The sequence below is a fragment of the Syngnathus leptorhynchus genome, chromosome 3 (genome assembly GCF_054491065.1).
Source record: "Syngnathus leptorhynchus isolate UIUO chromosome 3, UIUO_Slep, whole genome shotgun sequence".
Classification (NCBI taxonomy): Eukaryota; Metazoa; Chordata; class Actinopteri; order Syngnathiformes; family Syngnathidae; genus Syngnathus; species Syngnathus leptorhynchus.
This window is the reverse complement of record NC_141197.1, coordinates 5,679,561-5,706,842: the sequence shown is the minus strand read 5'-3', so window position 1 is coordinate 5,706,842 and position 27,282 is coordinate 5,679,561. Positions and strand designations below refer to the sequence as shown.

The 27,282-nt window shown below is 43.5% G+C and overlaps 1 protein-coding gene and 1 pseudogene across 2 annotated transcripts in view; both read left to right on the top strand.

Annotated features, from left to right (window-relative positions):
* Positions 1-27,282, top strand: part of efl1 (elongation factor like GTPase 1) — an 88,854-nt gene that overhangs the window by 14,795 nt on the left and 46,777 nt on the right. For both annotated transcript variants that reach the window (XM_085908540.1, XM_085908539.1), the window contains exons 5-8: positions 6,360-6,493; positions 9,327-9,464; positions 9,841-10,052; positions 12,533-12,656. In XM_085908540.1, coding sequence (XP_085764666.1) covers positions 6,360-6,493; positions 9,327-9,464; positions 9,841-10,052; positions 12,533-12,656 — 608 coding nt within the window. The remainder of the gene's footprint in view (positions 1-6,359; positions 6,494-9,326; positions 9,465-9,840; positions 10,053-12,532; positions 12,657-27,282) is intronic.
* On the top strand, positions 17,847-27,278 carry LOC147058919 (uncharacterized; annotated as a pseudogene).

The window sequence follows — 27,282 nt, the reverse complement described above, 5'->3', positions numbered from 1 at the left end:
TTCGTTATTACATTCTCGTTACTCTGAGGATTGCATCAACTCTAATCATGCCTCCAAATAAAGCAAGTGGGAGCAGTAAAGCCATCCTAAAACACAAAGCCGCTCATAAAGATTCAAGAAGAATTTATTCGCCATGTTTGAGCGTGCCAAACAAGGAATTTGACTTCGTGACATCACAGTCTCTGTTCAACATTTAGGTGACTAACAACACTCAGGACATGTGAAAATGACAAATGACAATATTCCCAGCCATCCCCTAATCTTAAACTCCCATGAGGGCAAGGAAAAACTCAAATCTCTGACTAGGGGAAGTGAGAAACCTTGAGAAGAGATCACAGATGGTAGGGTCCCTCTTCCAGGATGACCAGGCTGCAATGGATGCAGAGAAGACTCATAGTACAAACAGTGTAGAAAATCCCAAAAGGTGTGGAGAGCAGGAAGTTATTGCACAGCAATGACTCTGAGACTCTAAGAGTGGTGTGAGTTCGTCAGAGCAACAGCCTGGAGGAAGAAGCTGTCTCTGTGTCTGCTGGTTTTGGCGTACAGACCTCTATAACGCCGTCCGGAGGGGAGTAGTTCAAACAGATTGTAACCTGGGTGAGAAAGGTCTGTAGAGACGTTGCTTGCATGTTTCCTGGTCTTGGACAGGTACAAGTCTTGGATAGATGGGAGGTTGATTCCAATGATCTTTTCTGCAGTCCTGATTGTCCATTGCAGTCTGTGCTTGTCTTGTTTGGAGGCCGATCCAAACCAGACAGTGATGGAGGTGCAAAGGACAGACTGGATGATGGCAGTGTAGAAGGTCTTCAGCAGCTCCCGCGGCAGGTTGAACTTCTTGAGCAGTCTCGGGAAGTACAGCCTCTGCTGGGCCTTCTTCCGGACAGAGTATGTGGCTGGTCCATTTCAGGTTCCGTGAGATTGTGGTACCCAGGAACTTGAAAGTGTCTGAGAAGAGTATAGTATTACTGCGGATAGTGAGGGGTGGAAGTGGCGAATGGTCAATCCTGAAGTCCACTGTTATCTCCATGATCTTGAGCAAGTTCAGCTCCAGGTGATTTTGGCTGCACCAGTGGACTAGCCGCTCCACCTCCTGTTTGTACGCAGTCTCATCACCGTCCCAGATCAGTCCGATGAGAGTCGTGTCGTCTGCATACTTCAGGAGCCTCACAGGAGAGTCACCTGAGGAGAAATTGTTGGTGTAGAGAGAGAAGAGCAGTGGGGAGAGGACGCACCCCTGAGGGGCGCCAGTACTGGTGGTTCTGGTACCAGATGTGATGCTCCCCAGCCTCACACGCTGTCTCCTGTTGGTCAGGAAGCTGGTGATCCACTGACAGGTGGAGGCAGGCACCGCGAGCTGGATGAGCTTCTGTTGGAGGATGTCAGTAGCGATGGTGTTGAACGCCGAACTGAAATCCACAAACAGGATTCTGGCGTACGTTCCTGGGGTGTCCAGGTGGTGCAGGATGTAGTGCAGTCCCATGTTGACCGCATCATCCACCGACCTGTTTGCCCGGTAGGCAAACTGGAGGGGGTCAAGCAGGGGGCCCGTGACATGCTTCAGGTGGTTCAGCACCAACCTCTCAAAAGATTTCATGACCACAGATGTCAGAGCGACAGGTCTGTAGTCATTCAATCCTGTGATGGCGAGCTTCTTGGCCACTGGAACGATGGTGGAGCTTTTGAAGCACGAGGGCACCTCACACAGCTCTAGGGAGCGGTTGAAGATCCGTGCAAAGGTGGGCGCCAGCTGCTCAGCACAGACTTTCAAGCAGGAGGGTGACACGCCGTCTGGGCCCGGTGCCTTCCTGATCTATTGTCTCCGTAACACCTGGTGCACTTCCTCCTCACGGATCTGGAGTGCGGGCACGGCCTCTGCAAGAGAGAGATTAGGTGACAGCGGTGACGGAGGTGTAGACAGAGCGGTTGTGAGGGGAGGGGAGTATGTTGATTGTGCTTCAGGAGGTCCTGTTGTGTGGGAGGACCGATCAAACCTGCAGTAGAACCTGTTCAGCTGGTTAGCAAGCCTTGGGCTCTCCACAGGACGGGGGGTTCGTTTCTTGAAGCCCGTGATGCTCTGCACACCTTTCCACGCTGTTGAGGGATCAGGATTGCTAACTGGGCTAGCGGGCTGACTACAGTCCGCGTCTGTGTCCGCCACATCTACTGTTATCGCACTATTCTGATCTAGCTGGCGGACACGTCTCTCTAGCAGGGACAACCTCTCTAAGAGAAGGGTGCAGTTGGTGCAGGAAGCCGTACAAACCTCTAGATCCGCACGCACCCATACTTGCGTGTCCGATGATCGACGGTAGACAAACGGCCACCAAACAATTGCAACCCGGAAGTCTGGTCAAGGTGTCTGGGCTCTCCCTTAGAGATAGGGTGAGAAGCTCGGTCATCCGGGAGAGAGACTCGGAGTAGAGCCACTGCTCCTCCATGTTGAGAGTAGCCAGATGAGGTGGCTCGGGCATCTCACCAGGATGCCTCCAAGACGCCTCCCTGGAGAGGTGTTTCGGGCATGTCCCACCGGTAGGAGACCCCAGGGACGACCCAGGACACACTGGAGAGACCGTCTCTCAGCTGGCCTGGGAACGCCTTTGGGATCCCCCGGGATGAGCTGGATGTGGTGGCTGGGGAGAGGGAAGTCTGAGAGTCCCTCTTAAAGCTGCTGCCCTCGCGACTCAACCCTGGATAAGCGGAAGAAGATGGATGGATGGATGGATGGATGGATGGACGTCTAGTTTAGGTTATTCTATGGACCTAAAATAGAAGTTTAGATTAGGTTTATGTGTAGACCTAGAATAGACATCTAAATTGGGTCTACACATAGACCTAATGTAGATGTCGATAAGGTTACAGAAATAACCAATGGTTGTTTAAAACAAAACAATGCAACTTCTGTTCATTATTTAAACAACCTACAGCTGGTTAATGGTTTATTATTTCATATTTAATGGATTTAAACTTGTCAACTATTTTAGGTCTATATATAGACCAAATTTAGACGTCTATTTTAGGTCTATATATAGACCTAATTTAGATGTCTATTTTAGGTCTATAAAATAACATAAAATTGACGTCTATATCAGGTTACAGAAATAACCAAGTCACATATACGGATCAATATGCTTTGTAAACAAATCCAAACAACTTCTGTACATTATTTATACAACTTACAGCTGGTTCAGATTTTAAAATTTCATGTGTGCAGTGTCCTGGGCACTCAGGCGGAGTAGATTGCAGATGGTGTGTGGCGAAGGTCGGCCACATTTGATGTCCAGAGAGGAAATTGGCATGGGTGCCGATCTCTCTCTCTCTCTGAGAGCACAGTCATAAGGAAGATGGTGTGGCACACCAGCAGACGTAACCTGCGTTAAGCACAGGTTGCAGAGCTGGCCGGGAATAACCCGGTGGGTTGCGGAAGGTTGTACCTGGACGGCGCCAGCTGGTTAGACATGAAGGCTGAATTGAGTTGGTACTGACTGAGGTGTGCAGCTATCCTGATGGGCTTTTTTTTCGACCAACAAAATAACCTGGTATTTATTTCACCGAAGCTGCAAATCATTGTCCAACAAAGACCACCCACCATGAGCCCCAGGATGGCCTGGACACACCGACCTCGAGTGAGCCAACCACCGCTACCCAGCCTCCTGCTTTCCAACGTATGGTCTCTTGACAACAAACTGGACGAACTGAGAGCACGGATCACATCACAGCGGGAAATAAGAGAATGTTGTGCTCTGAGATTCACCGAAACCTGGCTTTCTGACAAAGTTCCAGCGTGCGCCATCCAACTACAGACGCACTCTGTGCCCCGAGGGGACCGGACTGCAGCCTCCGGTAAGACAAAAGGAGGGGGTGTGTGCGTGCTTGTCAACAACTCGTGGTGTGGAGATATACGGACTGTTTATAGACACTGCTCACCTGATGTGGAGCTTTTAATGCGGCGGCGCCGTTCCTATTATCTACCGAGGGAATTCACTGCTGTGTTTTTAGCCGCTGTTTACATCCCCCCAGCGAGCCAACTCCACAGCAGCGCTCGGTAAATTGTATGACGTCATCAGCGCGCTAGAGGCTGCTCATCCTGATGCTGTTTCTTGAAGCCCGTGATGCTCTGCAGACCTTTCCACACTGTTGAGGGATCAGGATTGGCAGAGAGGTGTCTCTCCAGGCTCTCCCCGTAACACCTCCTGGCTTTCCTGACCTCTCTGTTCAGTGTGTTTCTGGTGTGCTTGAACAGGTCCCGGTCTCCGCTCCTGTAGGCCTCCTCCTTGGCCTTGCGCAGCCTCCTGAGGTTCGGTCTAAACCAAGGTTTGTCGTTGTTGTACATGCAGAGGGTCTTAGTCTGCACACACAGATCCTCACAAAAACTGATGTATGATGTGACAGTGTCAGTGAGTTCATGCAGGTCTGAAGTTGCAGCTTCGAAAACTCCCCAATCTGTGCAGTCAAAGCAGGCTTGGAGGTCCTGCCTTGACTCCACTGTCCACTTCCTCACAGTCCTCACTACAGGCTTAGAAGTTTTTAGATTCTGCCTGTAGGCCGGGACCAGATGAACTAGACAGTGGTCCGAGAGTCCTAAAGCTCCACGAGCCACAAAGTGGTATGCATCCTTAATTACGGTGTACCAGTGGTCCAGTGTCTGTGCCCCTTTGGTGGGACACGTAATGTGCTGTCTGTATCTGGGGAGTTCGTGTGCGAGGTTTGCCCTGTTGAGATCACCCAAAACAATGATTAGTGAATTTGGTAGAAGTTTCTCCATGTCTGTCACCTGGTCGGCCAGCATCTGCGTGGCTTCACTCGGACGCGCGTGTGGTGGAATGTAAACAGCCGCCATGACGATCGAGGAGAACTCCCGTGGTGAATAGAACAGTCGGCAGTTTATGAAGAGTGTTTCTAGGAGAGGGCTGCAAGACTCTTTCAACCCCGTGATCAGTACACCAACGTTCATTAATGTAGAAAGAGTCCACCTCCCTTTGATTTTCCGGTGAGCTCCGCGCTGTGATATGCCCGCATTAGCCGAAACCCAGCTAACTCCAAGGCGTGGTGGGGTAAGCCACGTTTCAACGAAACACAGCGCGGCGGATCTGCTGAAATCAGTGTTCCTCGAAGTGAGGAGCAGCACTTTGTCCATCTTGTTCGCCAGGGAGCGAACATTCGCCAGATGAATTGATGGTAGGGCAGAGCGGAACCCTTTCTGCCTCAGCTTTACGAGGGCTCCGGCTCGTTTTCCGCGCTGCTGTCGACGTACTAGCTTGTATAGCACTGCCGCTCCAGCTAAAATCTCCGGGAAACAGTCCGGCAAATCAGAGAAGACAGGAGAGAAAATACCAGAAGAAGACTGTCCGATGTAACAGCGCTTCTCTGGTAAAAGTGATCCGGGATGGACAGCAGAGGACACAGAAAACACACAAAAAAAGACAAAGAAGCAGAAAGCGACCCACGGAGGCTGCCGTACGCGGCACCATCTTGGATGTCAAGCAATGCGACAGTGAGCGCCCAAATTCGGTTGTTGAACCTCGCGAGATGAGCCGAGAGGACCCGCATGCCAACTGACTCCGTTCGTTATTACATTCTCATTACTCTGAGGATTGCATAAACTCTAATCATGCCTCCAAAGGAAGCAAGTGGGAGCAGTAGAGCCATCCTAAAACACAAAGATGCTCCTAAAGCAATGCGACAGTGTAATTAAACTTCATGCGCACTGAGGTCCACTTCAATTTTGGAAAGTCCATTAGGACTTTAAAAATATTTTCTAAACTTTAGCGACCGCTCTGTCGCAATAATGCGACCAGCGCGGTGCAGTTGGGCGGTCGGCGACGCACTACGTTTGCGCGTTCGGCGGTGCGCTGCAGTTGCACGATTGGACAAAATTAAGCTCCCTACACACTGAGGTCCACTTACATTTTGGAAAGTACATCAGGACTTTAAAAATATTTTCTAAATTTCAGCGGCTGCTCTGTCACAATAATGCGACCAGCGCGGGGCAGTTGCGCGGTCGGTGACGCGCTACAATTGCGCGTTTGGCGGTGCGCTGCAGTTACGCGATCGGACAGAAATGCGCAAATAAAAAAATGCATATAAAAGGCGGGGTTTTTTTCTTGGAGCGGATAATTTTTTTTTCCATTATTTGTAATGGGAATACATGATTCGGAATTCAAACTATTCACTTCTCAAACAGCTTTCTGGAAAGGATTGTGTTCGAAAACCGAGACTCCACTGTACTAGAATTTCCTCCTTTCAAACATCCGTGTTTTGATCACTGTCATCGCATTATCATCATGAAAAATTGACAAAAACTGGGTAAAGAGTAACTATTGTTGTGACTGTACTCTAACTACCTTCCACTCCCTCATCAGGTGATGAAGATTTCTTACTGAATTTGATTGACTCTCCGGGGCACGTTGACTTCTCCTCTGAAGTTTCCACTGCTGTCCGCCTGTGTGATGGTGCCATTGTTGTTGTTGATGCTGTGGAGGGAGTCTGTCCACAGGTATGTTTTGCGATGAAGCACCAAATAATACTGATTTATTTTTGTTGTTGTTGTTGTTGTTGTCTTCCTGCTTCACTCTAGGCCTTGATCTTGTTTACTGTATACTCTATTCATTTTGAAGAAGGGTTGCCATCACAGCTATAGTAAAACCACTATAAACTCCCACTATAAATAGTTTTCCGGTGGAATGATTATGAATCCAACAAACATTTTGAAAATATATATTTTGTACAAATACCCAAAGCCTAAACTGCCATTACCAATCTTTTCATTTCAGCATTTGGTAAATTTTTATTTGGTATTTCAGTAATTCATGGGGCTTGGTGGTGACCTGATCTGGTAAAGAAATAACCAATTTGGCACTCTTAGAACTGAGGGCAGTCATGGTCTGCGAAAGCTTTTCATGCACTAAAGTAATGCATATAGCCAGGGGTACACACTAAAATTTTGGTGCGTGCTCAAAAGAGCACGGGGGGTTATTGCTTGCTGCTAATTTTCTTCCTGATTTACCAACCTCACTCGCATTGGAGATTTTAGGATTTATTACTATTACAATGATTTGGTAATTAATGTGATCTATATTCATATCTTGTGCGGGGTCCTGCAATTTGACTGAAAGAAAAATGGTGAGACCAAGGCGTGGTAGCGCCAGCCGGATGAGCAGGACGGCTGTCGCTGAGTCACGCTGATCCCGACCGACGCACTCGGCCATCCAGACTGCCAGGGCCAGCCACGGGAGGATATTTCTACATCCTCCCGTGCCGAGCTTATCTGCACACCCCGAGGTGTGGTAGAAGGCACCGACGTTGTCGAGTGGGTGGCTGACTGTGGCCACACATCGCTGCGGGTGAACTCCATGTTACACACAAAAAGGAGGAAAGAAGGGGAAAAAAGAGAACACTTTTGGGAGGCTGCGACTGACTACGGCGACATCCCAAAAGAAATTGCCTATCCTTCACCACCAGCATCCAACTCTGACATTCTGTCATAAAATGATCATTTCATTCACTATTTCTAATTTGCGGCACACTTTAAATAAATGTCGACATTTGTCCTGCAGGTCGGCTACCTCTTAAACAGGATGTTGCTTCAACAAATAACAGGTTGCATAAAAGAGTGGGACGGAAAACTAAATACCGTAATTTTTGGACTATAAGTCACATTTTTTTCATAGTTTGGGTGGGGGCGACTTATACTTAGGAGCGACTTATATGTGAATTGTTTCACAAATTTTAAAAATTCAAAAATCCGCGATGTAGTGAAACCGCGATGTGGCAAGGGATTACTGTAATTTGAACTGCAAGTGACGTCAGCGGTGCCGCGCGGCGGTTGTTTACATAAAGGACAAAGGATTCAATCACGGGATGACGAAGATAACGAAGGGCCCCACGTTTGAAGGATTTAATGATTTGGAGTGACACAAGGTTTGAAAAACTTATTTATGTTATAGTTATTTGATATATTTTATTTCGTGTAGCAACTTGTATAAGTTTTTATCGTTAGAGTTAAGTAGTTGTTGGCTCGTTCAACTCTTGTTTTGTTAAATAAAGAGCCGTTTACCAAACCCACGTCTTTCCTGGTACTTTTTTAATGCTACCATATAGTTACATACTAGATCTGTGCGGCGCACGCGTGGCGTTGTTGACATAAAGGACAAGGAATTCGATCGATGAATTTAATGATTTGGAGTGACAGATGGTTTGATATCATTGTAATATGATAGTTATTTGATATATACTTTATATATCGTTATATGGGTCTGTGGAATAATTAGAAATGAGACTCAGGATGAGTCCGACGTCAGGGACGTGGCGCATATGCATATAGTTACGTATATACTAGATCTGTGCGCCGCACACGCAGCGTTGACATAAAGTACGAGGAATTTGATCGATGGATTTAATGATTTGGAGTGACACAGATAGTTTGATAATATTGTTGTCATATAAACCCACGTCTTTCCTGGTACTCTGTTAACGCTACAATATAGTTATATCCTAGATCTGTCCGGCGCACGCGCGGCGTTGTTGACATAAAGGATGAGGAATTTGATCGATGGATTGAATGATTTGGAGTGACACAGATGGTTTGATATTGTTGTTATATAAACTCACGTCTTTCCTGGTACTTTGTTAACGCTACAATATAGTTATATACTAGATCTGTGCGGCGCACGCGCGGCGTTGTTGACATAAAGGACGAGGAATTTGATCGATGGATTTAATGATTTGGAGTGACAGATGGTTTGATAATATTGTTGTTATATAAACCCACGTCTTTCCTGGTACTTTGTTAACGCTACAATGTAGTTATATACTAGATCTCTACGGCGCATGCACATAAAAGATAAGCGGAAGAAGATGGATGGATGAGTGACAGATGGTTTGATAAACATGTTATTTATGTAATATTTACTTGAATAACTCTGAATGTTACGTCAGGCCCGTTCTCAGCTCCTCGTTTGTGTATATGTCACGTTAGCATACCGTATCGTTTAGCCTGTTGTTGCTGGTTCATGTCTGTTTATAAATTGCCCCAAAAGTGCAACTTATACTCCGGTGCGACTTATATATGTTTGTTTTTCACTTTATTGTGCATTTTATGACTGGTGCGACTTATACTCCGGAGCGACTTATCGTCCGAAAATTATGGTATATGTTTTACTTTATAAACATTTAAAAGTTGAACAATAGCAGCAAACGCAAAGAAGCCTTTGGAAATGATTTCAAAATGAAAATCCATAAAATGTCATACTAACAAAGAAACATGCATATTGCTTGTGTTGCTTACTTTTCATGTTCTCAAAATTTGTTTTATCTGATTGTCATTATAGACGCAGGTCGTGCTCCGACAGGCTTGGTTGGAGAACATCACGCCCGTTCTGGTCATTAATAAAATAGACCGACTAATCGTGGAGCTCAAGTTTACCCCTCAAGAAGCTTATGCCCACTTGCAAAAGATTATGGAACAGGTGAAGCTCTAGCAATTGTCTTACACTACACCCTTGTAGCCTTTAAAAACTTTCCAACTACAATATTGTGGTGCCATGTTTGTTTATCTTTTTATCTTTTCCTCCATTAATCTATTATATATACATACATCCATTCATCTTTCTCTCTCTCTCTCCCTCCCTCTTTCTCTTTATCCTTTCTCTCACACACTCGCTCTCTATCTCTATATCTCTACTTCACTGTCTGTCTTTCTTTCTCTCGCCATCTCTATCTCTATTTTTTTATCCATCTATTATCTTTTATCTGCCGTCCATCCATCCATCCATCCATCCATCCATCCATCCATCCATCCATCCATCCATCCATCCATCCATCCATCCATTCATTATATTTTAGGTGAATGCGATCATGGGAACCTTGTTCACATCCAGAGTGATGGAGAAGCAAGCAGGGAAAACAAAAGAGGAGCAAGAGTGTGAAACCCCACTCGAAGATCAAGTGTATGACTGGAGTGCAGGGCTGGAGGAGGCTGATGACTCTCATCTCTATTTCTCTCCTGACCAAGGAAATGTGGTCTTTGCCAGTGCTCTTGATGGATGGGGCTTCAGGTGAAGATGGTCTATTTTCAAAAGTCCTTTTATATTTGGGTCTATGATTACGTCCTACTTTTCATCTATCCTGTGCAAAAATCACCAGGCAGCTCAAATGTAAAGAGAAAAAAAGGTATCGTCATCTCCACTGAGTGCTTATTTTGTGGGTCATATTAATGTTGTATAGAGATCTGGATGTCATGTGACCATTCCTGTTTACGTAGCCACATTGGCAATAGATTAGCACCAACACAGTGACGACAAAGTTTAAAGTATCATTATCAATTGTATCCCACTTGTTAATTCTTAACAATAAAAATTCTAATTGGTAAATCTCTGAAGCCTGAAATGTGGCAAAAGGTCAAAAACTAACAAATCTTTTCCAAGCCACTGTACAAAAGAGTGGCCAGTAGTTCCATATCTTCAAAATACTGTCAAAATATCTACTAACTATCTCTTTCATGAACGCTTTCTTCAACATTCGCATTGTCTCTAAAGTCCGTATCTCACTGAGTGGCGGAAGTTTGCAATTGTGTGCGCATGTAGTGAATGTTGATTTTTCATCAGGGTTCATTAAACGTTGTAAGAGGTTGCAAAGCTGTTAGGCAGACATTCCCTAACAGTTTTCATGGTTGCAAACAATTTTTCGTGGCATTTGTAACAAATTAAAAGTTTTAGGGCCTCAAGAAAAACTTAGTGATCATACAAGCAGTATGTGAATTTCAGTCAAACATCATTGCAACCCTTGACAACCTTTATTATGGACCCTGATGAAAAAACTTTTGCTACGTTTCCAATCACACACAAGCCTTTGCCGCTCAGTGAGGTTGCTATGTCTCATGACATTTGTCTTTTGCAACCTATATTGTCAGGCAAAATGATCTGACACATTTGTAGGTTTAATAAAATGTAAATAAATTAAAGAAGCATAAATGTTTTCTTTTTATTTTCCAAAAGTACATATAATGCCATTTTGTTTTGTTTCGTTTCATTTCATTTTCGTTTTGTTTTCGAATAATGTTATTTTGTTTCGTTTCAGTTGGTAACATGAATTGGACCGGTGAGCATCGCGCTTTCATTGTGGAAACGTTTATCAAGAACGAATCTGTAACTGCAACACAACGAGCGTTCCATTTGCGCTTCAGACTTGGTAGACATGATCCCGTACCTGCTTCGAAACATGATCTTGTTACGGGTTACTAACTTAAGAGCCAGTGGATCAGCATTGAAATGAAAATCAACTGGCCAACTTTGCACCGCCAGAACTCCAGAAAATGTGGCAGCGATAAGACCAACATAACATTATTCGAAAACGAAATGAAAATGAAACGAGACAAAAATAAATGGCATTATATGTACTTTTAGAAAATAAAAAAAACTTTTTGGTTTCTCAAATATATTTGCGTTTTATTAAACCTACAAATGTGTTAGATCATTTTGCGGGACCCTGTATATTATGAACTTGATGAAAAAACATTTGCTACGTTTCCATACACACATAAGCCTTTGCTGGTCAGTGAGGTATTGCTAAAAGTTGCTACATAAATGTCTGATGACAGAGGCGAACCCTGATTTTTGTCAACTTTTGTCGGAAAACTTGAGGAATCCAACATCTGCTGCCTTTGCGAGCATTTGGCCGCGTAGTGAGATTAAAGATTTACTGTATTTTCCGGATTACAAATCGCATTTTTTTTTCATAATTTGGCCGGGGGTGCGATTTATGCTCAGGAGCAATTTATGTGTGAAATTAAAAACACATTTCATCATTTCACATGGTATTTTTACAATAAACTGCAAGAGGGCTCTCTTGGCTTGTGGAATAATTCGAACTGCAACTGACGGTGAGTCTGATGTAAGCCACGTAAGAAGAGGAAGCGCTGCATCTTCTAAAACCTACCTCCGGAGTTGTTTAAAGTGACACAGAGGATGAACATTTCATTGGATTTAGTGATATGGAGTTACACGAATGGTTTGGTAAACTTGTTAGTTTGCTATTTATGCTATAGTTATCTAAATAACTCTTAAAGTTATGTCAGGCATATTCTCAGTTTGTGTCATGTAGCGTTAGCATACCGTACAATTATTCAGCCTGTTGTTACCTCTATTCTTTTTTTATTTTAAATTGCCCTTCAAGATGACATGTCTTCTTGGTGTTGGATTTTATCAAATAAATTTCACCCAAAAATGTGATTTATACTCCAGTGCGACTTGTATATGTCTTTTTCTTCTTTGATATGCATTTCATGGCTGGTGCAACATACAGTCTGGAAAATACGGTACAAAATATTTGGGCTAAGTAGTGGTCACTGGCCACATCGAGCCCATCCATAATATCTGGAGCTTTTTTGAAGTAAAAATAAATGTGCCATGCCAACACTGAGTTTCCTGAGAAAATAAAAATGCGCGAAGATTTTGTAAACACAAAGTTTTAAATATTTTATTAGTTCATTGTGTGATAAAAAAAAATGTTTTAACTTGGGACTCTTGTATGTTTGCAGCATTCAGCATTTTGCCCTCATGTACAGTGAGAGGATGGGCATTAATCCAGAGGTGCTTCTCAAAACCCTATGGGGCGATTTCTACCTAAATGCAAAAGCTAAGAAGATCATGAAAGGAGCTCAGGTAATGTAATAATGGTTCAATATTCAGTTAATATAAGTATCATTTAAAGGTGCTATATTTATTTAAGGTGTATGGATTTCAAACTTTCCATACTTAAATTATAGGGATATACTGTATGTGATTACAGTATATAGTACATTATATTATCATTGTCACCATGGCCATCTACTTTTTTATGAAGTATGAGTTATTTTGTCGGCTATTTTTCTGAACCAGAAGACCCCTGGTCACTAAAACCCTGTCTCCGCTCCACTCACACACGTACGTCAGTAGACTCGATGTGCATTCAATGACCACTCACAAAATAGGACATCTCAAAGTTATAAAGAAAAAAAACTAATTTAATGCACAATATAGCAATAATTGGTACTTGAGCACATTTCAGTGGCTATGTTGTCAAAATTCATTGTCACATTTTTGTCGTCCGGGGTAGAGCAACGCTGGCTTGATTGTCAAGTCAAGTTCATTTGTATAGCCCTAAATCACAAGCAGTCTCAAAGGGCTTCACAAAGACAAACAATTGACAATTATTCTCAAAGTATCCCCTGATCTTGAGCTCCCAAAAGGGCAAGGAAAAATAAAAAAAAACCCTACCAGGGAAAAAATGAGAAACCTTGAGAAGGGACCACAGATGGAAGGATCCTCCTTTCAGGATCACCAGGCTGCAATGGGCACATAAAATACATAATATGGAAATCAAAAAGTGGATGTCCAGGCCAAAGCAAAGAGCTGTCGGAGGTGCCCTCGATTGTCCTGGCAGTGTCTTCGAGGAGGGTAATCTGCTGCAGTTCCCTCATCCTGAATTGGTCCACGAAAAATCTAGATAGCCGCTGTCAGCTTGGGTGTCACCTAACCACCTCCCCAACCGGGGTGGGGGGAGTGGGGTTGTGGAGAGGGAGCAAAAACAAACTCCAGCCGAATCGGCCACTACAGGTTAATCAAAGGCCATAGAATCATATCATATATCATATCATAGAAATCTGTCTTTAAACGTGTCTTAAAGGTTTCTACTGAGGTAGCAGTTCTAATATCCATTGGTAGGGCATTCCAGAGCTCTGGAGCTGTGGTCGACAAATAGGGGCCCGCGGGCCAATTTTGGCCCGCCATCTATTCTGTCTGGCCTGCGAGATGACGTTAATAGGATGTAATAAAAAAAAAAATACAAATAAAAAAAAATATATATTTTTTTTTCAACCCCATATTTTTTTAAAAGAAAAAAAGGCATACAACAATCCCCTCAAATTCGAAACATTTATTGAGGTATGATAGTCCTTAGTGACATCAACAGGTGGAACATCCTGCTTCAGTTATCCATGACGGACAGGTCGGAACGGTATTGACACGCGAGTGCGCGTAATCTTATGCAAAAAAAAACCAAAGTGTCCTGTCTCCCTCCTCCAGTGGGCAAGGTAAAAAAATAGTCTATATTTCTTTAAATTAACAACATAACAAGGTCTGTTCAAATGGAATTAAATTAAATGCATTTTAAAAGTAAAATGATGTTTATTTTAATATAGTGTAATAATTTAAAATCCCCCCCACCCCTAAAAAAGGCAATGGCCCGCGATGCCATTGTCTGAATTTTTTTTGGCCCGCGTCCAAAAGTAATTGCCGACCCCTGACCCCGACATTTTCTTGGCCCTCGGTGTCACTAAAAGACTCGCGTTTTGCGAACAAAGATTATGAGATGGAACATAAGGAACAACTAGGTCGACGAGATATGAAGGCGCTAAGCCATGCAATGATTTATAGGTTAATAGAAGAACCTTGAAGCCACATCTTAAATGGACCGGTAGCCAGTGTAAGTTGGCTAATACTGGGGTAATGTAATCAAATTTTTCTTGTCTGTGAGAGCAGCTTTGCAGCAGCATTTTGTACTAATGATAGCGGTTTCAAAGGCTGTTGCCACTATCCCAGAGGAGACAGACAGATTAATTATATTTAAAACAGACGGTCCTAAGATTTGAAATAATTCTTTAAATAGTTTGGCTGGAAGCGGGTCAAGTAAACATGTTGTTTGTTTAGCCGCACTAACTAATTGTGTAAGCCTTTCGAGGGACACGCTTTTAAAATTTGAAAGGGTTATTGCATGATCGTCGGCGCCGGTAATCGGCGGTCCGACTGAGCGATCGGAATGGTCATCTTGATCTCATCCCTAATGGATTCAGTCTTTCGAGCAAAGAATTTTATGAACTCGTCAGCCGAGTGAAATGAGCTATCGGGGTCGGCTGGCGTAGTGTTAGCTTTGCCACTGTATCAAATATGTATTTAGGATTGTTCTTATTGAGATTAATGACCTGCGAAAAATAACAAGTTTTTGCTAAGATAAGCGCATCTTTATATTTCAGGAGGCTGTCGCGCCATGCCTGATGGAAAACCTCAAGTTTGGTTAAACGCCATTTGCGCTCATGCTTTCTACATAATTGCTTAAGCAGATATGTTTCATCTGTGAACCACGGAGTGGGCAATCTATGGCGAGTTTTCAGATGTAGCGGCGCCACAGAGTCGATGGCATTTAACAATGTAGCATTGAATTCATTTGTAAGATTATCAATAGAGCCAGTATATGGGGGAAATACGGCAGTTGCTGGTGGCAGTAGCTCAGATAGCGCAGTTGCAGTCATGGAGTTAATATTACGGCTGCTATAATTCTGATTGCTCTCTTGTCTTTGACTAAGAACTAAAATATCAAATTTTATGAAGTAATGATCAGGCAAAACAGTAGTGTATGCCAGTACTGTTATATTTGAGGTTGTTATTACTTGGTTGTTACTGTTATAGTCTTCGGGATAATACCAAATCTAAGGTGTTTCCATTCTTATGCGTTGCTGCCTGTACGGCTTGCGTAAAACCAAACGTATCAGTTAGTCTGAAACAAAGTAAGTGGCTCTGACGGTAAATTCATGTGGATATTAAAATCGCCCATGATTATTATATTATCCGCATTTGTCACTAGATCAGCCATGAATTCTGAAAATTCATTCAGGAAGCCAGAGTAAGCCCCGGGTGCACTGTAAATAACAGCAAGATAAAATGACGGTAAAGCGGTGGATCGGACAGTGAGAAGTTCAAATGTTTTAAATTCGTCAATCGAATGAGGCGTAAATCTAAGATCGGAATTTGAGATGAGGGCAACACCCCCACCCTTTTTTCGAGGACGCGCCACATGCGAGCTCACAAAATTTGGAGGCGAGGCCTCATTAAGCGGTAACAGTTCATTAGGTTTTAACCAGGTCTCGCAAAGACCAAATACATTTAGATTATGTTCCATGATGAGGTCATTAAAGAGAACTGCTTTCGTATGAAACGATCTAATATTCATAAAACCAAGTTTAAGTGTAATCGGTCCATCAGGGTTTGTATCTATCAAAGGATTTTTAAACGAAATGAAAGTAAGGTTGTGTTCTCTAGGCCTGACATCACCTCTCAGTTGTTTATTAGCGCGATGGGACGATACGACCATAGGAATTTGATCGTAAATATTTGGTACACATGTAATATCTGTAACAGGCACCGTATCATCAGCTATACCGGTCGGGGTGGAGCGATTGGATTTGTCTACTACCTCAGAAGAAAGTGTGTTCACGTGTACTGTAGCACTATTCAAACTGTGACGCTCTAGTCTACACAAGGAGCTATGTGCATGCTGGAAGTCTAGCCTAGCGCTAGTTAACTTTAACTTAACTGAGTCCAAACCCATCCTGACAGGTGGTCTAGTAACCTGTGCCCCTGCTCTAAAGTGACCTGTCATGAGTGGCTCAAACAGTTATCTATAAAATACAGTCCCTGCTTTTTACAGAACCCAGCCATCCATGGATTAAGGGAGACTAATCTACTAAACCTCTCATCAGAGCCTCTCCCAGGCAGGGTGCCAGAGACAAATACTCAATGCCGACTCATCTTTCTGGCGAGATCACAAGTCCTCGCTATGTTTTTCTTTGTGACCTCATCCTAACATCATTGGCGCCGACGTGTATCACTATGTCCGAGTAGCTAGTGTTGTTGGAACTACGCTGTTGACTAGTCCTATTGCGAGTCAGCTCCCTAAGATTAGCTTCTATGTCGGGTGCTCTGCCCCCAGGAATACACATTACCGTGGCTGGATTTTTAAGCGTGATATTTCGGGTGATGGAGTCACCTATGACCAAGGTGCTCATCGCGATTAGCAAGCCGCTTGGGGCTAATGCTAACGGGGCTAGTGGGCTGACTACAGTCCATGACTGTGTCGGCCACATTTACTGTTATCGCACTATTCTGCTCTAACTGGCGGATATGTCCCTTTAGCAGGGACAACCTCTCTAACAGAAGGGTGCAGTTGGTGCACGAAGCCGTACAAACCTCTTGATCCGTGTCCGATGATCGATGGTAGACAAACGGCCACCAAACCTGCCGCTTCTGCCCTGAACTGTGTCCACTATTTGTTTGTCCGCCATTTGTTTTGTGTTTCCCGAAGTGTGCCCGTTCTTTTATTTTTCTTGTTTTGTCCCCTGTCGACCGCGTATCTCCGCAGCTCTGCTTGCACCTCTCTGTTCCTGCTCCCTCGGACTCTGAGCTATGTTAGCCAGCTAGCCAAACCACCACCAGACCCTCCTGCCTCCTGGCTCTGAGCCTGAGACTCAGCTCTTGGCTCGGCAAACAGCTTTTACCCAACTTTCTGACCACTCGGCTGGCGTCCTCGGGGGGAGCACCCACTCGCTGCGAGCTCGTCGGTCGTGGCTCGGCTGTGTGCCGCCATGATATACTGGGGCTTGCCGTTTGTGCGGGTACAGTTGGGATCGACCAACACCACCACCCACTGCACCAACATCACTACTCGGTCCACTGCTGCTTCCATTTCACTGCCTACCAACTACTACCTAACCAGCTACTAGCCATTTCTAGCATTTTAGCTGGATTATTCCTAGCTGCTGTCACGTCTCATCTCTTCCATGAACTATCACTTCTGCTACTCCGGGCTTCTATTCTACCAACCTCTCGCCCATTTGTCTACACTGCTGCTGATCTCCATCACCTCAACTATAATCGTCTCCCTGCTGCCTCAGCTGCCAGCAAGGCTGGGATCCTTTGCCGTCGCCGCTACATCCACAGTAGGGAAACTAACTCAGGGAAATGAGCCATCAGGGAAATGTCGGTTAAAAGATATTTTAACCGACATTTCCCTGATGGCTCACCCATTCCCTCATTCTGGACTACCCCTCGCCCCTCGTCACCCCCACCTCCCATACTGTCAACCTCAACAACAACCCCTCCCCCCTGCTCCTCCATAAAGTGTCGCTCCCTCTCCAACAAATCACCAGTTATTTTTTTAACTACTACTGGACAATAACTTGGATCTGCTCCTTCTCTGTGAAACATGCCAACAGCATGTGGATTTTTTTGCTCTCAACCGTCACTCCATCCAACTACAGCTATATCGCCAAACCCCGCCTCTCTGGGCGAGGAGGTGGCATTGCTGTCCTCCATAAGCAGTCCTTACCCATCACTGAATTGAACCTCAACCTCCCATCTATTTCATCCTTTGAATATCTCGCTTTTTCCCTCCCCAACTCTACTACTGCTGTTCTCATCAAAGTCACATCTGTCTTTTCTTTCTGAACTCTCTGAACTCCTCACCATCGTATCTTCAGTCTCCTATCGCCTCCTACTCATCGGTGACTTCAACATCCACATCGACCAGCCAACTGCCCCACTGACGTCCAACTTCATCTCCCTTCTGGACTGCTTCCATCTCACCCAGCATATCAACTCCCCCACTCACACCAAACGTCACACCCTGGATATAGTATGCTCCTCCTTTCCACTCGCATCCAACCCCTGTCCTCTCGCCTTTCCACTGTCAATCATCTCTGCATCCTTTTCTCCGCCGCTCTACCTTCGCCTCATAATTCTGCAAAACACCCCATCTCCTCCCGCAACATCAAAACTGTAAACCCAATCATGCTTTGCCAGCTCTTATCCTCTGCCCTTCCCTCCGACCCCACCAATTCCTCCCCTGATGACATCGCCACCATGCTCAACAACATCCTTTCTGACTCCCTTGATTCCCTAGCCCCCTGGAAAACTTCCTCTGTTACATTCATGAACTCTGCCCCCTGGTACACCCCTGGATCTCCGCTCCATGAAACAAACTGGCCATCAACTTGAACGCCTCTAGACAAGAACCCGCCTCACTGTCCATGCTGAAACCTTCAAACAGCACATCTCCTACCGTGATGCTCTTCTTGCTGCCAAATCGGCTTACTTCTCATCTCTCATTAATGATACCAACGTAAACCCCCGTGTACTGTTCTCCACCGTCAACAAATTGCTCCAGCCACCGGCCACCAACCCACCCTCCTCACCCACCCTCTGTCACTCCTTCATTGTCAACTTTAACAACAAAATCGCCCAAATCAACAGTTCTCTGACTGACACCGTCAAATACTCCTCCTCTCCCACCTCCCCTGCTCTCCTGCCCCCCCTTCCTGACCTCCCACCCTCCCCCTCTCTCACTGCTTTCTCCCTTGTCGACTCCTCCACCATCCTAGACATCATCACCGCATCTCAGACAAACGCCTGCTCTCTCGACCCTCTTCCAACGACCTTAACTAAGGTCTGCCTCCCTGCCCCACTGTCTATAAGCTTGCACCCATCACCCCCGTCCTCAAAAAGTCCACCTTAGACCCAGTCAACCTCTCTAACAACCATCCCATCTCCAACCTTTCATTCCTTTCCAAAACCCCCGAAAGTATTGTCTCCGCCCAACTCCACACCCATCTCCAGTCCAACAACCTCTATGAACCATTCCAGTCCGGATTCCGCCCACTTAACAGCACCAAAACAGCTCTTGTTAAAGTCACCAACAATCTCCTCATTTCTGCAGACTCAGGTGCCCTCAACATCCTGTTACTACTCGACCTTAGCGCAGCCTTTGACACTGTGAACCACTCCGTCCTCTTCCAAAGGCTGTGCCAACTAGGTGTTGAGGGCACCGCACTCGACTGGCTCACCTCCTATCTCGCCAACAGAAACCAGTTCATCTCTCTCTCCGGCCACACATCCATCCTCTCCCCAGTTACACAGGGGGTCCCCCAAGGCTCTATTCTTGGCCCCCGCCTATTCATCTGTTACCTCTTTCCCCTTGGGAATGTCATTGGTTATTGGCTAGTGGATGCATATCGCAACCCTAGTCAACCGTAGTTTGTTGCAGTATAGCTTCTATTTTATGTGCCTTATAATCCGGTGCGCCTTTATATCAAAGTCAGCTTTATTGTCAATTTCTTCACGTTAAGACACACAAAGAGATCGAAATTACGTTTCCCACCGTCCCACGATGACTAGACACATTACACAACACATACAAGCAAATAGCACAAAGAGTAAAAACGAATAGAAGTCAACAACAATCTCCTTGGTCTTGCTGACGTTCAGCAGGAGGTTGTTGTCCCTGCACCACGTGGCCAGAAGGTCGACCTCCGACCTGTATTGGGTCTCTTCTCCCCCGGTGATGAAACCCACCACAGTCGTGTCGTCGGCATACTTCAGCAAGCGGTTGCTGGACAGTTTTAAAATGGGCCGTTCATTGAAGGTGTGGCTTATAATCCGGTGTGCCTTTTGGTCTGGAAAATGCGGTAAATCCTCCCTCAATAAAACTGGATCCATCACACTCACCATTGACTCCTCAACCATCTCTCCCTCCCCTCGAGCACGCAAACTTGGCATTATTTTCGACCCTACACTGTCCTTCCACCCTCATGTTAGCTCAATTGTTAAGAAGACCTCCTACTTCCACCTCCGACGCATCACCAAAATCCGACACTGCCTCTGTTTCCCTGCTGCTGAATCCCTCATCCACGCATTCATCTCATCCCGGCTTGACTACTGCAACTCCCTTTTCACTGAAATCACTCACTCACTCACTCCATAGACTTCAACTCGTCCAAAACTCTGCTGCCCGCCTCCTTACCCACACCCGGTCCTGTGAACACATCACTCCTGTTCTCCACTCTCTTCACTGGCTCCCCATCAAGGAGCGTATCATTTTCAAGATACTCCTCCTCACCTTCAAAGCCCTTCACCACCTGGCTCCCACTTACCTATCCGACCTCCTTATCCCCTATAGCCCCAACCGTCCCCTCCGATCCTCCAGTACTTCACGTCTGACTGTCCCAAAATCTAAACTCAAATCCTTCGGTGACAGAGCCTTCTCCTGCACAGCACCCCGACTCTGGAACTTTCTCCCTCAGTCTGTCTGTGACTCACCCACACTCCCCATATTTAAGTCCCGTCTAAAAACTTACCTCCTTTCTCAAGCCTATGACCTCCCCTCCTCATAACTGGTGTCCTCTTCTTAACTTTATCCCATTGTCTCTTCCCCGTCCCCCTCCCCCCCTGTATGTCTTTGCCTTGTTCCCGATAAGCGTCTTTGGGTTTTTGAAAAGCGCTATACAAATTGAATGAATTATTATTCTTATTATCATGTGGAATCATTTTATAATTTATTTGATTATTAATTATAATTCATGTATTAATTATTATTAAGAATTTGATGATTGAAGAAAAAAAAACTAATTTAATGCACCAAATAGCAATAATTGGTACTTGAGCACATTTCAGTGGCTATGTGGAAACATTTCAAAATGTATTTGATTATGAGAGCTCCTCAGAGAAACTGGGCGTGTTTCATCTTCAGCGGCGGTACAAGGATGGTATATCACTTTGTGAAATCACAGTGTGAGGACCTGATTGTTTTCTTGGATTGAGCGGGCTGGTGCTTAGAAAGCAGGAAACTTCTACAATGAATCAACGGAGGAAAACACTACATTTTTGAGCTGACTGCGTGAAATATATGGTGGAAATTCAGACATTAAAAGGAGTACACTGCTCATTACACTGTAAGTGATAAAAGACATGTCAATGGTTAACAACATATTGGAATGCATAACAATTGAAACACTCAAAGAAAAAATTTAAAATGTAATCATTAGCTGCATATATCGGACACCAGGTTCTAGTATTGAACTGTTCACAGAATGGATGGAGGAGGTGTTTTCAAAAATCAGTTACAAAACAATTTTTGTTTGTGGAGACTTCAATATTGATTTACTCAATCCAAACAAGCACAAACTGACTGAAGAGTTTAACACAATATATAGCATGAACTTGAATCCAAAAATTACAAGACGAACCAGAAAAACCTCACTGCGCCACTCTTATTGATAATATATTCACAAATTACATTTTAAACAGCACAATAAGTGGGTTATTAGTCAGTGACATCAGTGACCATTTGCCAGTTTTTATGGTTTTTAATGACAACTATAAAATTACTCAATCGGCCAAAAAACAGGAATACAGAAAAATTAAAACAGAAGAAACAATAAACGCATTTAAAAATGGTTTAATGTCACAAAACTGGGATACTATATACAGCGGAGCCTCGGTTTTTGAACACAATCCGTTCCAGAAGGCTGTTCGAGAAGTGAATCGTTCAAATTACAAATAATGGAAAATAATTTTAATCCGTTCCAAGCAAAAAAAAAGTCATTTTTTCATTTGCGCATTTTTGTCCAATCGCGCAACTGCAGCGCACCGCCGAACGCGCAACCGTAGCGCGTCGCCGAACGCGCAACTGCACCGTGCAGGTCGCATTATTGTGACAGAGCCTCCGCTGAAATTTAGAAAATATTTTTAAAGTCCTGATGTACTTTCTAAAATTTAAGTGGACCTCAGTGTGCATGAAGTTTAATTTTGTCCGATCGTGCAACTGCAGCCGCACCGCCGACCGCGCAACTGCACCGCCGACCGCGCAACTGCACCGCGCTGGTTGTATTATTGCGACAGAGCTGTCGCTGAAATTTAGAAAATATTTTTAAAGTCCTGATGTACTTTCCAAAATTTAAGTGGACCTCAGTGCGCATGAAGTTTAATTACACTGTCGCATTGCTTTAGGAGCGTCTTTGTGTTTTAGGATGGCTCTATTGCTCCCACTTGCTTCCTTTGGAGGCATGATTAGAGTTGATGCAATCCTCAGAGTAACAAGAATGTAATAACGAACGGAGTCAGTTGGCATGCGGGTCCTCTCGGCTCATCTCGCGAGGTTCAACAACCGAATTTCGTCCGACAACCGCAGCAAAAAATCTCAATATTTTTTGTTCGAATACCGAATTGTTCAAGAACCGGGACGTTCGAAAACCGAGGCTCCACTGTACAATGAAAATAACATTAACTGTGCATGTAAGGAATTAAAAATTTTCAAAAGGTTATATGACAAATACTGTCCTGTAAAAATAAGTAATAGGAAACTAAATTATGGAGATCATCCCTGGATCACAAAGGGTTTACAAAGTCAAAAGTCAGTCAAAGTCCGCTTTATTGTCAATTTCTTCACATGTTAAGACACACAAAGAGATCGAAATTACGTTTCCCACCGTCCCACGGTGACTAGACACAGTACACAACACTTACAATCAAATAGCACAAAGAGTAAAAATGAACAATAGCAACGAATAAGTAATAAGCAAATAACAATAAATAAATAAATAGGCAGCTCTGATGCGCACTGGGTAGCACGCCCGCCTCACAGTTAGGAGGGTGTGGGTTCGAGTCCATCCCCGGCCCTCCCTGTGTGGAGTTTGCATGTCCTCCCCGTGTTTTCTCCGGGCACTCCGGTTTCCTCCCAAATCCCAAAAACATGCTTGGTAGGCCGATTGAAGACTCTAAATTGCCCCTAGGTATGAGTGCGAGTGCGGATGGTTGTTCGTCTCTGTGTGCCCTGCGATTGGCTGGCATCCTGTTCAGGGTGTCCCCCGCCTACTGCCCGATGACGGCTGGGATAGGCTCCAACACGCCCGCGACCCCCGTGGGGACAAAGCGGTTCAGAAGATGGATGGATGGATAAATAAATAGACAAATAAGAGCAGCAAAATGGAGCAAGCGTGCTAATAGCAGACAGCCAGATCATAGCGCAAAAGAACAGGACGTCATGCAGCCGAGGGCGGATGGGGGAGGGAATTCAGGATCCTGACAGCTTGGAGTATGAAGCTGTATCTGAGTCTGGTGGTGCGGGAGCGCAGGCATCTGTACCTCTTCCCAGAGGGCAGAAGTTCAAACAAAGAGTGAGCGGGGTGACTCACATCACACACAATCGCGGCCGCCTTGCGGGTGAGACGGGAGGTGTAAACGTCCTTCAGGGAGGGGAGTGGAGCCCCAATGATTTTACTTGCAGTGTTCATTATGCGCTGCAGGGCCTTCATGTTGTACTCAGAGCAGCCACCACCCCACACAGCGATACAACTGGGGAAGACGCTCTCAACAGTGCCACGGTAGAATGTGGTCATGATGGCGGGAGGAGCACTTGCTCGCCTGAGTTTCCGAGTTTACACTTTACAGAGAATTTATAAGAGAATTTATAAGAGAATTTATAAGACAGAGAACTAAAGAGTCAGAAAACAAATACAAACAATATAAGAACAAACTAGAAAAGAATACTATAATAAAATATTAAATGATAATAAAAATGACACCAAAGAAATATGGCATATAATGAATACTGTCATAAGAAATAAATATTTTATTATCAATAACACTGAGAAGCATGATATACAAGAAGTGGCTAACAACTTTAATAAATTCTTTGTAAGTGTGGGACCTGATCTGGCCAAACAAATCCCAGATCCAGTAACATCTGAGAAGCAGTGTCATAGTTTAATAGACCAGAATCTGAGTCCAATGTTCCTTACTGCAGTGGATGAGAAAGAAATTATAAAGACGTTTTCCCAATAGACAAACAAGACCTCTAAAGACTGTGATGACATTGATATGACTGCTGTAAAACAAGTGATTAAGGGGATTTCTAAACCATTAACATACATCTTTAACCTATCATTTCAGACCGGTATATTTCCAGATAAAATGAAAATAGCAAAAGTCATACCTTTTTATAAAACTGGGAACAAACACCATTTCACAAACTACAGACCTGTATCATTACTATCGCAATTCCCTAAAATACTGGAAAAAAACGACTGGACAAATTCATAGATAAACATAAATTACTTACTGAAAGTCAATCTGAATTTAGATCCAACAGAGCAACATCACTGGCACTAACTGACTCAGTGGAGGAAATTACTTGTGCAATAGACCTAAAACAATATACAGTTGGGATATTCATTGATCTAAAAAAGGCATTTAACATAATAAATCATCACCCAGCGGCACCTGCAAAGCGGACTCTAAACCGATGATGATGATGAAATCATGAAATATTCAATAAACTAGACAGGTATGGATCAAGAGTGGATCAAGAGCTATTTAACAAAAAGGAAGCGGTTTGTGAAGTTGTTCAGCGTGTTTGGACGTTACCTGTGGCGTCCCTCAGGGGTCAGTGTTGGGCCCTCAACATTTCATATCAATGATATATGCAAGGTATCACATATTTTGAAGATGGTTTTGTTTGCAGGTGACGCAAATATTTTTTGTTCTGGCAGTGATTTACACACCTTAATAAGACTAATAAATAATGAATTAAGCAAATGAAAGGTATGGTTGGACAAAAATTAGTTATCCTTAAACCTGAGCAAAACAAGAGTAATACTTTTCGGTAATCACAGAACTAATTTGAAACTAGAGATACGGCTGGATGGGGTTAGTATTGAAAGAGTGAATGAGATTAAATGTTTAGGGGTGACGATAGATGACAAGATCAGTTGGAAATCACAAGTTAAACGTACAAACAAAAATCTCAAGATGCATGGCCGTACTAAATAAAGCAAAACAGGCACTGGATCATAAATCACTCCGCATCCTTTATAATACACTAGTTCTTCCATATCATTTATTGTACAGAAATTTGGGGCAATAATTACATAAGCACAATATAAGTAAGCAGTACGGATCATTCATGGGGCAGGATACAGAGATCACACAAATTCATTATTCTTACAGTCAAACCTCATCAAACTCAAAGATATAGTGGAATTGCGGACAGCACAAATACTTTTCAAAGCAAAAAATAATCTGTTGCCAACTAACATTCAGAATTTTTCACTGGAAGTAAAGGGGGTTAGAATTTAAGGGGAACATTTCAGGGTAAGGAAGGCACACACAACAAAAAAAAATTCTGTATTTCAATCTGTGGGGTTAAGATATGGAATAGTTTGGAGGGGACGCTCAGGGAATGTTCAAACATCAATCAGTTTTAAAAAAGATATAAAGAAATGATTTTTACAAGGTACAGAAATCAGGGTGTTTGAGTGTCATGGAGTGCTTAGTATTTATTTACATTTCTTTTGTTGTTTTTTGTTTGTCTGTCATTGTTTGTTCATGTTGTTTTTTTATTTATTTTTATCATTCAGGTATCTTTGTGTTGTATTTAAGGTATGTATGTATGTTAAATGTTTGTATGTGAGATACATAAATATGTATTAATATCGTGTAGGTATATGTTTGGTGTTCTAGCGATCAGCAGATGGAAGATAATTTAGTATTTTGTTGGGATAAGTGAGGCAAAATGATTTATGGCTGGGTATTTAGGAATTATTAAAAGGGGGTGGGATTAAATAAATTATACTTCTTCCCACTCCTTTTCAGGCATGTGAATATGATTTATGGTTCTTTTTTGGTTATATCTTGCTTGCTACTCTTTTACACACACATACACACACTGCTCAAAAAAATTAAAGTAACAGTTTTTTATCAGGGTATGGCATGAATTCAATTACACTTTTCTGATAAGGTTTTGAAACCATTGAAATCTGATGTGTTTTCAAAGTGTTCCTTTAATTTTTTTGAGCAGTGTATATAAATATAATTTTTCGTGTCTTTTCATTTGTGTACAGTAATCTTATTTTTTTCATGTTTGAAATAAACGACTAAACGAAACAAAACGAAAGTTCACTGTCCAACTTTAAGCCGTTTGTTTAAAAATATTAAAACATTTGGCATTTGATGACTTGAATTGAAGCTTAAGTAATTAAAGTTTAAGATTCAGTATCAAAATGAATTTATGTTGGGCATTATCAAAAATGGCCATTTAGCTTTTAGGAAAACAACTTTACTTTTCGCCCAGTTCACATTGGCTGCCGAACGGTCACCAATACGGACGGCGCAGGGAAAAGTGACAATTCACACCAGCTACAGTGCAGTGTGTATATCCGGATCTGGAGGTCCGGAAGGTTTCCGCAAGGTTTCCATTTTCTCTTTGGACTCAGCATGCGTATTTTCATGAAGCTGAAGAAATTAGTCAGGCATCGACATACAAAGTAGATCCGGTATATCTGAAAAATAAAACAATTCTGCAAAATCTCTTTTTTTTTTAATCCATCCATCCATCCATCCATCCATCCATCCATCCATCCATCCATCCATCCATCCATCCATCCATCCATCCATCCATTAACTTTCCTTAACTTTTGTCCCCATGGGGGTCGTTACCTATTATACAACATAATGGTAAGATAACATTAAGATGTTTTATGTCTAAATAGATAAAAGGTGTATACATACATTAAGCAATTATTCACTATAAATAAATTGAGCAACTGTTCTGCAAACTCTTGCTAAACATCATTATGGTATATTGCATCATATCCTGTCATACCACTGAGGGTCCCTGGTGTTATTTGAGACCATGGATGATGTTTTC